At 40.6% G+C, this 14148-nt stretch overlaps 3 protein-coding genes across 3 annotated transcripts in view; all 3 read left to right on the top strand.

The window, feature by feature from the left end:
- LOC110031197 (UDP-glucose:2-hydroxyflavanone C-glucosyltransferase-like) overlaps nt 1–347 on the top strand; it is a 1885-nt gene extending 1538 nt beyond the window's left edge. The window contains exon 3 of the mRNA XM_020734283.1: nt 282–347. Coding sequence (XP_020589942.1) covers nt 282–347 — 66 coding nt within the window. The remainder of the gene's footprint in view (nt 1–281) is intronic.
- Nucleotides 348–3682: 3335 nt separating this feature from the next.
- Nucleotides 3683–4947, top strand: LOC110031196 (UDP-glucose:2-hydroxyflavanone C-glucosyltransferase-like). The gene has a single exon (XM_020734282.1). It carries the CDS (start codon nt 3835–3837, stop codon nt 4945–4947), a length of 1113 nt encoding a protein of 370 aa, XP_020589941.1. The 5' UTR covers nt 3683–3834.
- A 6958-nt stretch (nt 4948–11905) lies between these two features.
- LOC110031195 (UDP-glycosyltransferase 708A6-like) lies at nt 11906–13342 on the top strand. The gene is given in 3 exon segments (XM_020734281.1): nt 11906–12847; nt 12849–13164; nt 13167–13342. Coding segments are annotated over 3 exon segments (1353 nt in total). The 5' UTR covers nt 11906–11986.
- The last annotated feature ends 806 nt before the right edge of the window (nt 13343–14148 follow it).

The following is a 14148-nucleotide window of genomic DNA, read 5'->3' as shown; positions in this document are numbered from 1 at the left end:
TTTGTTCGCTCGTGTTCGGCTCGAAATGGCTCGAAAAAAAATTATATAACTTTTTATATAAAAATATATTACATATATTATTTATATAATAATATATTATATATATTTATGTCTAATTTTAAATCATAACACCTCATGTGACAACGTGTTTAGTGTCTTTTTTTATATATTTGATCCAGGTTCGAATCCCACACTTTACATCTATTTTTCTCAATTTTTATTTAACGAGCCAATTGCGAGCCGACAATCAGTCTTTGGTCTTTCCATAACGAATTTTGTAGTTTAATGTAGCAGAGCAAGATGTTTACGAACAGCAGCTCGTGATCGTAGCAGAGCAAGATGTTTAAGAATATGTTTGTCTCTATCAGTTGAGTATATTAACAGATAATTGTTGAATTACCCTTTATAAAAGCAAAATGAAGCATTTAGTCAATGTATACATGCGTATGTGTCTTTTCATATGAACATATATATATATATATATATATATATATATATATATATCATTGGTGCATTTAAAAAAGTAATCAAATTTCTTTTAAGCCTTTCATAGCAATCAGCCAGAAGCAGGACGCCAACACCTTGATAACGCTTTGTTTTTCCAATCTAATAAGCCTTTCATAGCAATCAGCCCCAGCCAGACATAGCAATGAAGCACATTCCCTAATCAATGAAATAAATTGGTTTTGACCTAATCCAATACAAGAGAACAGACTCCCAACCACAAAAATTGGGCCATCTCAATGGATGGCATTGGAGAAAGAAAATCTGCTAAAAATACGACGATAAAGGAGCTCAACGGGAAGTCAAAGCCATTAAAAGCATTATAAACAAAAAAAAAAGGTAGAAGCTAATGGCAATTGTCATTGGCCCGCTCAGGCACATCACGTTAAGAGAAGGGAAGTAGAGACGGCTAGATGACCGGCTTCCGATGTAGAAGAAAAATGAGAAAGAGGAAGGATGGAGGGTGAAACCAGCGGAACGCATGACGAACAAAGGCAATCTAGGGCAGACAAGGTCGAGCGAGGGAGGAGAAGGGATAAGCACGTAACTTTTCTTTTTGAGAACGCAGGCCGCTGGTTCGATCCCACGGCCGCGTAATATAATAAATTGCGAACGGAGTTTATGACTCAAAATCAGCTCGAAAAATATTTCATCCAAGGTTTTGACGCATAGCTTGGCTTGTTTCTTTTGATATGGCCTCAATCCGAGTTAAAATTCTAAAATGAGCGATTAATGATTTTCAAACTAAATTAACACCCCTATGTGTGAGTGACCTGTCATTCGACTGTCTGAAGACAAGTGACCTCCAATGCTAAAAAACTCAAGTCCACCCCTTCAGAGGAGGCTGACATGGGCGGAGAGAAGATAAAACTGCCCAGACTATACGCATATCAAACGACATGGCGACTCACACAATTCCAATCCTTCGACATATCCATCAAGGCTTAACGACCGCTCCAACTCAAACGCACCATATCTCTTCTCTTCTAAGGAGCCCATTCCAACAAAGTCCTCCTTTGATCGGCTAACCTTCTTCACTTACAAAAGGGCACCACCTTCATTGGTGCCTTGTCTTTCCTTTTGTGGTCTGCCTCGAAGAGGACGGACTCCCACCCTTCCTCAACAATCCCTTCACTTGGGAGCTTGCCCTTGCTTATTGGAGGAGACTGCTTGGTTACAAATCTCTCATGGAGTTTGACAACCTATGGTGAAGGTGGTGAAGGTGGTGAAGGTGGTGAAGGTGGTGAAGGTGGGGAGGTTCTAATGAGTTTTGTATTTAATGGGGCACCCCCAATACCATCGACAGCCACAATCAACCAACTCGATTCCACTATATTAGTCTCCATCACTCCCCATCTCATTTTCAGTCGTCTTCTTGCTCTCATCATTCGTTGGTGTATTTATAAGAGAGATAAAATTACTCATCAGTCTCTCGTTATACCCCTTTCTCTTGATTAGAATCAGCCCAGCCCACCTTTTGAACAAATATAGTAGAGGGAAAAATCAAAAAGAAAATTCAACAACAACAACAACAACAACAAAGCCTTAATCCTTCAATCAAAAAGAAAATTGACTATAATTTTTTGCTCATACTCATTGAGATTGAAGCCAATCTCGGTCTCCCCTCTTGACCCTTCTTGGACAAGGCCGCATCAATCTCCTCTTGAATAGCATCAACAAACGCCTACCCTTCCTCAGATATGGCACCACAGATGTATGATGCTTACACATCGTCAATAACCTCTCCTTCAAGTACCTTGTGCATGTTGAGCATCGTGCACATGACTCGATATGCTTGTTGTAGTAAGTTGTAAGGTGGCTCCGACTTAGTCATCATCGGTGTGGAAGCGGACTCTTCCCTGTTGGGCAGTCAGCTTCTATATAAACAAAATACTACTTGTGCTTTCAATCTTTTACTTTGTTCTCCAAATCTTTATAATGAATCTTGGGCCACGAAGTAAATTGAACAAATTTCTTCAAGTAGGTGCGCAAAGAACATAGAACATTGAAAATTTGATCGACTAGGCGGTGACCATTCGACGCAAAAGCATGAACATGTTCATAAGGATGGAGATTAAATTTGGGATTACTTTGCTAGAAAAATCGCTTCGAATCAGAGATGTTCGCCGGTTCATCGTAGAGGGGCATTTGGAGGTCGAGTTGGAACTTGTCCTAATAAAATACTAGCTCGTTCGCGTAGGAAGTGTTCACCTTCTCACCTCTCTTAGAGACCCGCAAACTGATGGGTAAAGCAAAGATGCAAGTTGTCTGGTGTTGATCGATCTGCTTTGAATCCATCATTTTATTTAAGGAGAGAATTAGACTTGTAATCTCATTCATTTTATTTAAGGAGAGAATTAGGAATATTGTAATGTCAATTAAATAGTAAATTATTTTAATTAGGTCACACCTAATGATTTTCTTTTTTTTTTTTTTTGGTATCTTTTTGAGTTATTTGCATAGAATTTTATTATATCTTATCACTTCTATATTTTTAATATATATTCTTATTAAACAAAGATTTTATTTTTCTTTTATAATATATAAGCATTGCTTATATAATTAAATTGGCCATGCCCCACGTCTAAGTAGGGGTGTAAACGAGCCGAGCACGAGCCGTTCACGAACAAAAATTCGTTTTGACAGCCCTGCCATAAGATGTAAAGGATTGGTGCAAGATTTTGAAATTATTGTTTATATTAGAACATTTTCTCGATCTAATTTAATAATTTTTATTATATTTTCTTGATTAATACTTTTAATTGATTATAATTTTTTATAGACTTGTAGTCAATTAAAATTTTAAAATATACTATTCATCAATATATAGATAAATAATTGATGAGTAGTATTTCGAGCCAAAACGAGCCGAGTGCGAACAAATAAATCTTTGTTCGCGTTCGGCTCGTTAACTTAGCGAAGGAGACGAACACGAGATTTTTAACGAGTCGAACAATAGTAATTTGCGAACAACGAACCATTTTAACAGCCTGACCTCTGAGCTAGATTCAATCACATGCTAACAACTACCATCAACTATGAATAAATTATTGATTGTTGTAGTAGATTTTTTATATTGTTAAATGAGCTTAAAAGATTACTCGATTCGAATTTTTTTTTATGTATAATTTTAAAATCCATTCTATAAAAAATGTTCTTACATGATTTGTTCCGAGCCTAGATAGTAATATAGTAATATAGTAATTTATTATTTCAAATTACGATGACCTCTCGTTATAAATGCTGATAAGATAACGACAGTCCCCTGTATCTGGGAAATTTCGCTGTATCTGTATCTACCGACTCATACAGACTGTCCCCTGCAAGAATATGTCGCGCAAATCCGCCGCCATGTCCTCCGGCGACATCAAACTCCGTCGCGTCCTCCTCATCCCGAGCTCCGGCATGGGCCATTTTGTTCCCTTTGTCCGCCTCGCCACCGCACTTTCCGACCGCCGAATCTCCATCTCGCTCCTCGCATTCCGCCCCACCGTCTCCAACGCCGAATCTATCCTCCTCTCCTCCCTCCCATCCTCCCTCCTCCTTGACTTCCCCCTCAAACCTCTTGACCCCTCTCTATTCCCTTCCGCCGACCCCTTCTTCCGCCAAATGGAAGCCATTCGCCGCTCCGCCCACCTCCTCCCTTCTCTCATCTCCACCTACTCGCCAGCTTTCTCCTCCCTCATCGTAGACGTCGCCATCGCTTCCTCCTTTCTTCCACTCGCCGTCGCTGAAAATATCCCCTGCTTCGTCCTTTTCACCTCCTCTGCTTCCATGCTCGCTCTCAACTCTGTTTTCCACTCCCTCCCTTATCCAACGGGAGCTGACGTCAACATCGCCGGTGGCGTTCTCAAGATTCCGAATTCCTCCCTCCCGCAGCCACTTCATGACCCCAACCATCTCTTCAGAACCCAATTTATGGAGAACGGCCGGGCGCTTACTCAGGCGAACGGTATCATTGCTAATACTTTTTTCTCGATGGAGCCTGAGATACTCGCTGCGCTCAACTCTGGCGAAGTCATTACCGGACTCCCACCGGTGATTGCTTTAGGTCCTTTGTTTCCAGTAAAAAAGCAGCCATCTTTGGCATCGCCGGCACTGCGCTGGCTCGACGAACAGCCAGAGAAGTCGGTGATGTACGTGAGCTTTGGAAGTCGTACGGCGATGTCAAGGGAGCAAATCAGAGAATTGGGGGCTGGGCTGGAGATGAGCGGGTGTCGGTTTTTTTGGGTGGTGAAAAGCGCGAAGGTGGACAGAGAGGAGGCAGCGGAGATCGTTGAGTTATTGGGAGAAGGGTATGTGAAGAGAGTGGAAGGCAGGGGATTAGTTGTGAAGGAGTGGGTGGAGCAGGAGGTGGTTCTTGGTCATCGTGCGGTGGCCGGATTCTTGAGCCACTGTGGGTGGAATTCGGTGATGGAGGCGGCGGCGGCGGGGGTGAGGTGAAGGAAGAGTGGTGGCTGCGGAGGAGATTTCGGTGAAGGTGAAGGAGGTGATGGGGGATGAAAAGTTGGCGGAGACGACGGCAAAGGTGCGGGCGAAGGCGACTTCGGCAGCTCAGGAAGGTGGCTCCTCGGATCTGAGTTGGCGCTATTTGGCAAATAAATTGTAATGGCAACAGCTTATGAGCTGGGTGTTCCCTGATTATCGAATAAATAAATATTGAGTTTTTATGTTGATATTTAGTTTATATTTATTTTTCTTCCAAATTACTCCCAAATTATGTGCATGTTTGTCACCTAGGGCTGTCAATTTGGCTCGTTGTTCGTAAGCAGCTCGTGTTCGGCTCGTTAAGCAGCTCGTGCCAAATTATGTGCATGTTTGTCAACTATATTTTCCAATGAATATGGCGTAAGACACAGTCCGTATAAGATGACAACTTAGCCGAGAGACCGCAATGGAGTATGAATGGTGTAAGATTCAAGTCAGACGCAACTATATTCATGATATTCATTTTATTGAAATAGAGAACAAATCGTGTCAGGACTCGATCGAGTGAGCAAATATATAGCTGACATCTAATTGGTGGCTTTATTGAGACAGATTAATTTCATATGTTCTATTATCAAGCTCCTGTTACAATGAGACTTATTTGCATTCATCGTATACTAGATTCCAAAATATCTTGTACTAGCTATATCATTCACATCAATCAACAAAATGTAAGTTTTCATTTCTTTTGTAACAACAAATATTTTACATTCAAAGAAAATGAGGAAAATCTCATCATATAATTGACAAATCCGCAACTTTTATCAAATCCTTGTCTCCCTCTACCTTCTTTTATTAGGTGCCAGAACTCAGACCTCAAGGTGTGGGTAGATATGTTAAAGAGCCAATTTTGAGCCAAGCAAGGTCGGGCTCGAGATTTTGAGCCCAGATAGGGCTTGAAGTTAATTGAGTTAGATTCAAAATTGACTCATGGCTCTTTATGTTCAATTTCAAAACAACTTGGCTTTAAATTAAATCAAGTCTGATTGGACTCTAAATCGAAACTAGCAAACTCATATTTGAGTTATTTGGGTCCATTACAACTCAAAATTGACTCGACCAGGTCGAAACTGAAACAAAATGGCTCTAATTGACTTATTTGGATCCATTCCAATTCGAATTTGGCTTGTATCTCGATGTAGTTGATTTTATTTAGCATTATATATAATTTATAAATAAAAAATAATTCAAGCTGGTCTCGAGCTAGTTTGAGCCCATTCGTGTATGGCTCAAAAAAAGTCTTAAAAAAATTTTATCCCAGGTTTTGACGCATAGCTCGGTCTCAATTCCAATTAAAGTTGGAATCACTTTTTGAGAGATTGATGATCTTCAAGCTAAATTAACACCCCTTTGTGTGGGTAGCCTGGCATCCGACTGTCAGAAGATGAATGACCTCCAATGCTAAAAAACTCAAGTCCATCCCCTTCAGAGGAGGTAGGCATGGACAAAGAGAATGTAGTATTGCTCGGACTAAAAGCATACCAAACGACATAAGGACTCACACAACTCCAATTCTTGGGCATATCCACCAAGGCTTAATAACTGCTCCAGCTCAAACGTACCATCTATTTTCTCTTTTAACGAACCCATTCAATAAAGTCCTCCTTCGATCAGTTGACCTTCTTCACTTACAAAAGGGCACCCCCTTCATCGGTGCCTTGTCTTTACTTTTGTGCCCCGCCTGGAGGAGGACCGACTCCAACCCATCCTCAACAATCTTCTCACTTGGGAGACTGTCCTTGTTTATTGGAGGAAACTAATTGGTTGCATATCTCTCATCGAGGCTGACAACCTGTGGTGAAGGTGGTGAGGTTTTAATGCGTTTTGGATTAGATGGGGCACACTCAATACCATCGACAACCTCCATCAACCAAGTTTACTCCACCATATCACTCTCCATCTCATCTTCATCCGTCTAGACAATGAGTCTGCATACTTAAGTCGGATCTCGGGCATGACCGCACCTAAATCACACTCGTGACAGCTTTTAATTGACATGACTACACCTATCTATGGGTTGACCATGTCAGTTCATCTAGCTCGTGCTATTTCGCGCAACCGGTCCCCGAAATCCTATCATTAATGATCTTCAAACTCTAAATAACTCTTTTTACCTTTTTTTAACATAAAAATGGAATGAGGAGTAATCTAAATTCCTTCCTAATGAGACAAGTGGTCATTCCTTGCCTTGAGCCAAGGGATATCTACTCCCTAGGGCAGAACATTTGAGGCTTCGGGTGGTATTTGGGGAGGCCGTACCATTAGAGAGGAAGCTTTGAGAAAAAGGGAAGAAAAGCTTGTTCCTCCTCATCTTCAGCCCTAAATCTTTTTTCAATCTCTTGAAAAAAAACATAAGGGAGGCCTTGTAGAAGCTTCTTGAAGGAAAATCACCACATTTTTGGAAGAGGAGAGCTTCATCCGACTTGGAAGAAGAAAAAGCTTCTTCTCTCCCAAAGAAGCAGGAGAGTTTCCTCCCAACAAGGTAGGAGCTAGGAGCAATCAAAGAGAATATTTCATCAACATTGATGTGGTTAAAACCATTAAAAAACTCTTGCATTTTTTATTCCTAATAAGCTTTAGGTCTGAATTTTGTGTTATAGAAAAAGCCCCATATCTTAGGAAGCTTTTTGTTGATTAAATCCCTACGACTCCTCGAGTTATTATTCTTCTAAACCTCTAGATCATTATATGGAGAGATTGGAGCATCAAGAGCTTAGAGGATGAAAAAGCCCCTTGAACATTTCATTCATCAAGTTGTTGAGGAGCTTTCTTTAAAGAGTTGAAGTAAACTCCTCACATCATTCATCAAATTTGGAGGTAGCCTAACTCTAAATCCATAAATCAAAGCCTAGAATCCTATGTGAGAGGAGTAGGATGTGTTAAAATTGATATCAAATGCCTTCAGATCATTGCTTGTGTATCTTGCATGTCACCTTAATCGTATGAGCACTTTGGTTCAATTGGCCACCCCAAGCCAATCGACCAACCACTTAGGTTCAATCAGCTGCCTCGACATGATCGATCGATCAATTTGGTTTGATCAACCACTAAGGTCTGATCGACCAACCACTTCGGTTCAATCAGTTGCCCCGACATGATTGATCGATCAATTTGGCTCGATCAACCACCAAGGTCCAGTCAACCAACATCTTCAGTTTGATTGGTCATCTTGGATCGATCGATCGATCAATTTGGTTTGATCGGCCACCAAGACCCAGTCAACCAACCACTTTGATTCAATCGGCCCCCAGCTCAATCAACCCACCAATTTGGTTTGATCGACCGCTAAGTCCTAATCAACCAATATTTAGTTTTAGTTGGCCACCAAGGCCAGATTAATCAATCATTTTGGTTTGATGGGCCACCAAGGTCCAGTCAACCAACCATTTATGTTCGATCGGCCACCCTGGCTCGTTTGACCGATCAATTTGGTGGCCACTAAAGCCCTATCAACCAAACACTTTGATTCAATTGGCAGCCCCAGCTCGATCGACTAATCAATTTGGTTTGATCGACCATCAAGGCCTGATCAACAAACCACTTTGGTTTGATCAGCCGACCTGGACTGATTGACCTATCAAGTTGGTTCAATCAACCAATCGTCAATTTCAATCAGCCACCAAGGCTCGATCAACTGATCAATTTGGTTTGATTGGCTACCATGGCCAGGCCAATCAACCACTTCGCTTCGATCGGCTATCCCGACCCGATCGACCAATTAATTTAGTTTGATCGACCACTGAGGCTCATTTAATCAATCTTTGGTTTTAATTGTTCATCAAGGCCTAATCAGATGATTAATTTGGTTCAGTCTGCCACCAAAATCCGATCAACCAAACTTTGGTTTGATCAGCCACTTGGCCCGACCAAACCCCGTTGGTCGTGAGACCCTGCTGACCGCCCCGGTTGATCCAATGGGTTAAAAGGCCAATCTCATTTACATATTGTGCTTCTTCTGCTTGTCTTTGTATCTATTGCATGCCATGACTGCGTGCTTGGATTCATATATATATATATATTGCATGAGAAATCAAGTCTGCCTTTGGCATTTACTTGCACGTGGTGTCTCCTAGAGCACCAACACTTGCAGTATCAACGCACACATATGCCACCATATGTGTGTGGCTTGATACTTGCATATTTTTTGATGAGTGGTGGCTAGCACGGTTAGCCTGTCGTCATTTAAATCTCCTAAACGGAGAATATTCCACATCACCTCTTATGGCATCACATTTGAAAGTTGTAAACATTTCACATTGTGCTCAATTTGGGTCATGCTATATAGCCATTGAACCTATTGAGTGCAAAATTTGTGTCCACTCGTTTGTATCATTTTGCATTTGACACAAGTTTGTCATTTGCATGTTGTATGGTATTTAAATCGTTTTTCAGTGTCCGTCGTTCCATCATTTGTACCTCGCTCGAGCAGTCACGATGTGTTGAATCATATTGAATATTTATATGTACATTACCTTCGTGTCTTGATCATGTTTTGGATGTACGCTTTTGGGCTATCACACAAGGTTTACCTTATGAAAATTTTCCACGTTTTTTTCTCTCATTTGTCTTCATTAGCGTATGTCCTTATCTTTTGATTCCTGTCTTATCCAAATTATTCATTTGATTCAGAAAAGAGATTTACTCGGAAAAGAGAATTATAAGATAATAGACAAACTAAGGACTTCTTAAAAAATAAAAATATTGAGAACAAACCATAAGTAACCAAAGCTGAGTGATTGGAGCGAAGTGATAGATGGTCGAGCGATCAGGGGCGAATGTTCAAGGATAAGCATGTGCCTTACAATTGAAGTAAGATGTTGGAAGTTAGTTAATTATTCTTCACATGAATTGACTTTATGTCCATTCTTCTCAAAGTTATAAATCATAGCTAATAAAGGGCGACCAAGACTCAAAGGGCTCTTCGCTTCAAATTTTTGGTGGGACAGGCACAAATACAACTATTACAAAAAGTCTAACCACTTTAAGTAAAGGGACTTAAATCTAATAGAGGACTCTTTTTTCTTGATTTTTTGGTCCAAGAAAAAAGAAATCTCAAAACCAGTGAATTTTTCTCTAATTTCTCTTCCTCACATAGGTTTTCTATCCCATTCCTCAAACTATTCACTTTTTCTTCGTCTGAGCTCTATTCCTTAGGCATGATTCAGATATAAATCCAATGTCAACTCTTTAATAATTAGAGATATAACTTAGTTCTTTCTTTAGATTTTCTTAATAGTAAGGGATAAACACTAGTTCTTGAAACATTTTATATTCAAAACTATTAATTTTCCTAAAATTCATAAACATTAACCGAGGTGAATCTCCTCATCTTCAAAATTGACACACTTTACTCTGTACTTAAAACATCATTCTATAGTGAACCAAATTTAACTCTAAGTCCCACTATGGGCATAAAAAATTGATGACATAATCATAACTTGATAGCTACCTGGTAAGCCCCGTGAAGAATTTTTAGATTGGGCTTGTTTAAGTAGGTAGTCCGACATAACTAACATCATTTACCTAATGCATCTTCAACTTGCTATTTGACGCAACAAAGACAGATAATTTCCGTGAGAATGAACTCATATGGCAAATTACCAGTTCGACTATTCTCAGCTTACAACTTGCCCTAAGGCGTCATATCCTCCATATAAGTTACAGAAAATGGTGAGATCTAATAACAGAGGGCATGACCCCCATATTTTAGCATCATGGTCACAAATAACTTAATATATATCTATATTTCATTATTATTTTATATAAGTTCATGTGCTTAAGCCAAAAGTATCCCAAAAATTATAAATATTGAGTTCAAAAATTTTGGGGAGATACTTTTTAAAATGTCCATTCTCTAAAGATCAAGCTAAGTTCACGTGAGTCCTCTCTCTTTTTCCTCAAGTGTTAAAAGTATAGTAGACATGTCCACCAATAAATCAGGATCCAATGTCTTATTCTCATTAATATTTATACAATTCAAAATATCCTATATATTTTTATATATAATTATTAAATCGTTAATTATTTTACTGCTTTTATATACATATCACATAATTCCTATGTATTTACATGTCTAACATCTATACCTTCATATTTACATCCATTGCACTTAAATCTTTAATATCACGTCAAAAAATACTATTATCACTTGTTTTTTCTTCATTCATATGCATATGTTTATAGCACCAAAGTGGTTCAAATATAAAGATGAATGTAGGGTTGTAAACGAGCTGAGCTTGAGCGTCGTCTCGTGTTCATAATGGCTCGTGAACATTATGTTCGTGTTCGGTTCAAATAAGATATTATTGTCCGTGTTCGGCTCGTATTCGGCTCGAAATAAGCTCGGTAAAACATATTCCACAAAATAACAACTATAACACCAATAACACCATGAATAACACTCTAATAACACTGTGGTGTTAATAACACCCCGGATTATTGAGTATATTTATATTTTTATTGATTTATTAATTTATTCATTTCTTTAAGAGCCAATTTGAGCAGAACAAAAGAAAACAAATATGTGTTCGTGTTCTGCTCGTTTATATTTCGAGCTTAAGAATTTGTTCGGGTTCGGCTCGTTAAGCTTAATGGACGACGCAAACACGAACTGTTGGGAAACAACGAGCCGTTTTACAGCCCTAGACGAATGTTTATATGTTAGATCTGTAAATACGTAAGATTTGTGGTATAAATTTAAATCGATTGAAATTTGATCCACAATGCCTCTAGACTTTCTGTGGACGTGGAGCTAGCTGAATGGCATTTGAAGATAGTTCTAGTCCACTCCTTCCCATCGGGCTAAAATTAATGTGCAAAGAAAATTGACAAGAAAATTTACACATATACCACTCGATTTCTTTGTATTTACATATTGTACCCTTAAAATACTATAAAATGAGATTTCCAACCTACCAGTCCTCTGCCTTTGTTCTGCCCAATAGCAACGCCGTCCAGCTTTGCTTAGCATCATCCATCCAGCAATTCCGCCGCCATGTCCTCCTGCGATAGTAAACACTCCCGCGTGCTCCTCATTCCGAGCTCCGGCATGGGCCACCACGTTCCCTTTGTCCGCCTCGCCACCGCACTTTCCGACCGCCGCATCTCCATCTCGCTCCTCGCCTTCCGCCCCACCATCTCTGACGCCGAATCTATCCTCCTCTCCTCCCTCCCATCTTCCCTCCTCCTGGACTTCCCTCTCACCCCTCTTGACCCCTCCCTCGTTCCTTCTGCCGACCCCTTCTTCCTCCAAATGGAATCCGTTCGCCGCTCCGCCCACCTCCTCCCTGCTCTCATCTCCACCTGCTCACCAACTTTCTCCTCCCTCATCGTAGACGTCGCCATCGCTTCCTCCTTTCTTCCAGCAGCCGCAGCCGCAAATATCCCCTGCTTCGTCCTTTTCACCTCCTCTGCTTCCATGCTCGCTCTCAGCTCCGTTTTCCACTCCCTCCCTTATCCAACCGGAGCTGACATCAACATCGCCGGTGGCGTTCTCAAGATTCCAAATTCCTCCCTCCCGCAGCCCCTTCATGACCCCAACCATCTCTTCACTACCCTATTCGTGGAGAACGGTCGCGCGCTCACTCAGGCAAACGGTATCCTCGTCAATACATTTTTGGCCTTGGAGCCTGATATACTCGCTGCGCTCAACTCCGGCGAGGTCATCGCCGGATACCCGCCGGTAATTGCTTTAGGCCCTCTTCTTCCAGTAAAAAAGCAGCCATCTTTTGCCTCGCCGGCACTACGCTGGCTCGACGAACAGCCGGAGAAATCCGTGTTGTACGTGAGCTTCGGAAGTCGTACGGCGATGTCGAGGGAGCAAATCAGAGAATTGGGGGCTGGGCTGGAGATGAGCGGGTGTCCGGTTCTTATGGTTGGTGAAAAGCGCGAAGGTGGACAGAGACGAGGCGGTGGAGATCGGGGAATTATTGGGGGAAGGGTATGCGGAGAGAGTGGAAGGCAGGGGATTAGTTGTGAAGGAGTGGGTGGAGCAGGAGGCGGTTCTTGGTCACCGTGCGGTTGGCGGATTCATGAGCCACTGTGGGTGGAATTCGGTGATGGAGGCGGCGGCGGCGGGGGTGAGGATGCTCGCATGGCCGAGAATTGGAGATCAGAGGGTGAATGCGGCGTTGGTGGCGAGAAGTGGGCTGGGAAGGAAGGAAGAGTGGTGGGTGCGGAGGAGATTTCGATGAAGGTGAAGGAGGTGATGAGGGATGAAAGGTTGGCGGAGATGGCGGCTAAGGTGAGGGGGGAGGCGATGGCGGCGGTAAGGTGGGAGCTCGGATCAGAGCTGCGGCAATTTGGTGAGGAAATTGTAACGCGGCAAAACTGGCTTCAGCTCCATCTTTAAGTAATTATCATGATTTTTGGCTTCAGTTTCATTTTGAGCAGAACATTGTTCTTCAGATTTTAAGATCGTATTTCTTGGTCTCATGTTAAATTTTTATCAGCGATTGCTTGTGGATTCCTCTCTTGTTTCTCAAAAAATATTTAGTGAGGACTTGGAGCTACCTTCGGATTATAACAGTCATTATGTTATAAGAATATTTCATAGCGTTATTTGTGGAGAATGAAGTGTTATTGGAATATTCCCCCATGCTATTTGATTCGGGGTGGAAATTAAAATAACATGAGAATATGTCGAATAACATGGCCCCAAATCAAGCAACGAGGGGAACATTTTAATAACACTACAATAAAATCGAATAACATCACATAATACTCAAATAATAATTTATTTTTTTACAAATAAGAATATTCCTGTAACACAGCGGAATATTCTTATAGCACTGCGACTATTTGAATCTGAATGTATCTTTACCTTTGGAGTCCTGACGTAATATGCGCTCCTTATTTCTCTCTATAATTTTGAAAAAAAAATATTAGATCACGATTTCTAATGCATGATATGATGTAATTTTATTGAGTACTGATATATTTATATATCTATCAGTACTCTTATATAATATTTTGTCATAATTTGGCACTCTCGTTGGTTAATGGAATGTTAAATAATTGTTGATTTTTTTATTTATTTTTTTTTTTTGGGGAGTGATGAGCAAGAAATTGTAAAAATTTATTTTTTGCCAAAAAAAATTTATTTAGTTAGAAAAAAGAATTCTATTTTTAAGAACAATTTTCTTTGGGAAGAAAAAG

This window comes from Phalaenopsis equestris, unplaced genomic scaffold (genome assembly GCF_001263595.1).
Source record: "Phalaenopsis equestris unplaced genomic scaffold, ASM126359v1 Scaffold000787, whole genome shotgun sequence".
NCBI classification, from domain to species: domain Eukaryota; kingdom Viridiplantae; phylum Streptophyta; class Magnoliopsida; order Asparagales; family Orchidaceae; genus Phalaenopsis; species Phalaenopsis equestris.
This window is presented reverse-complemented; position numbering and strand designations above follow the sequence as displayed.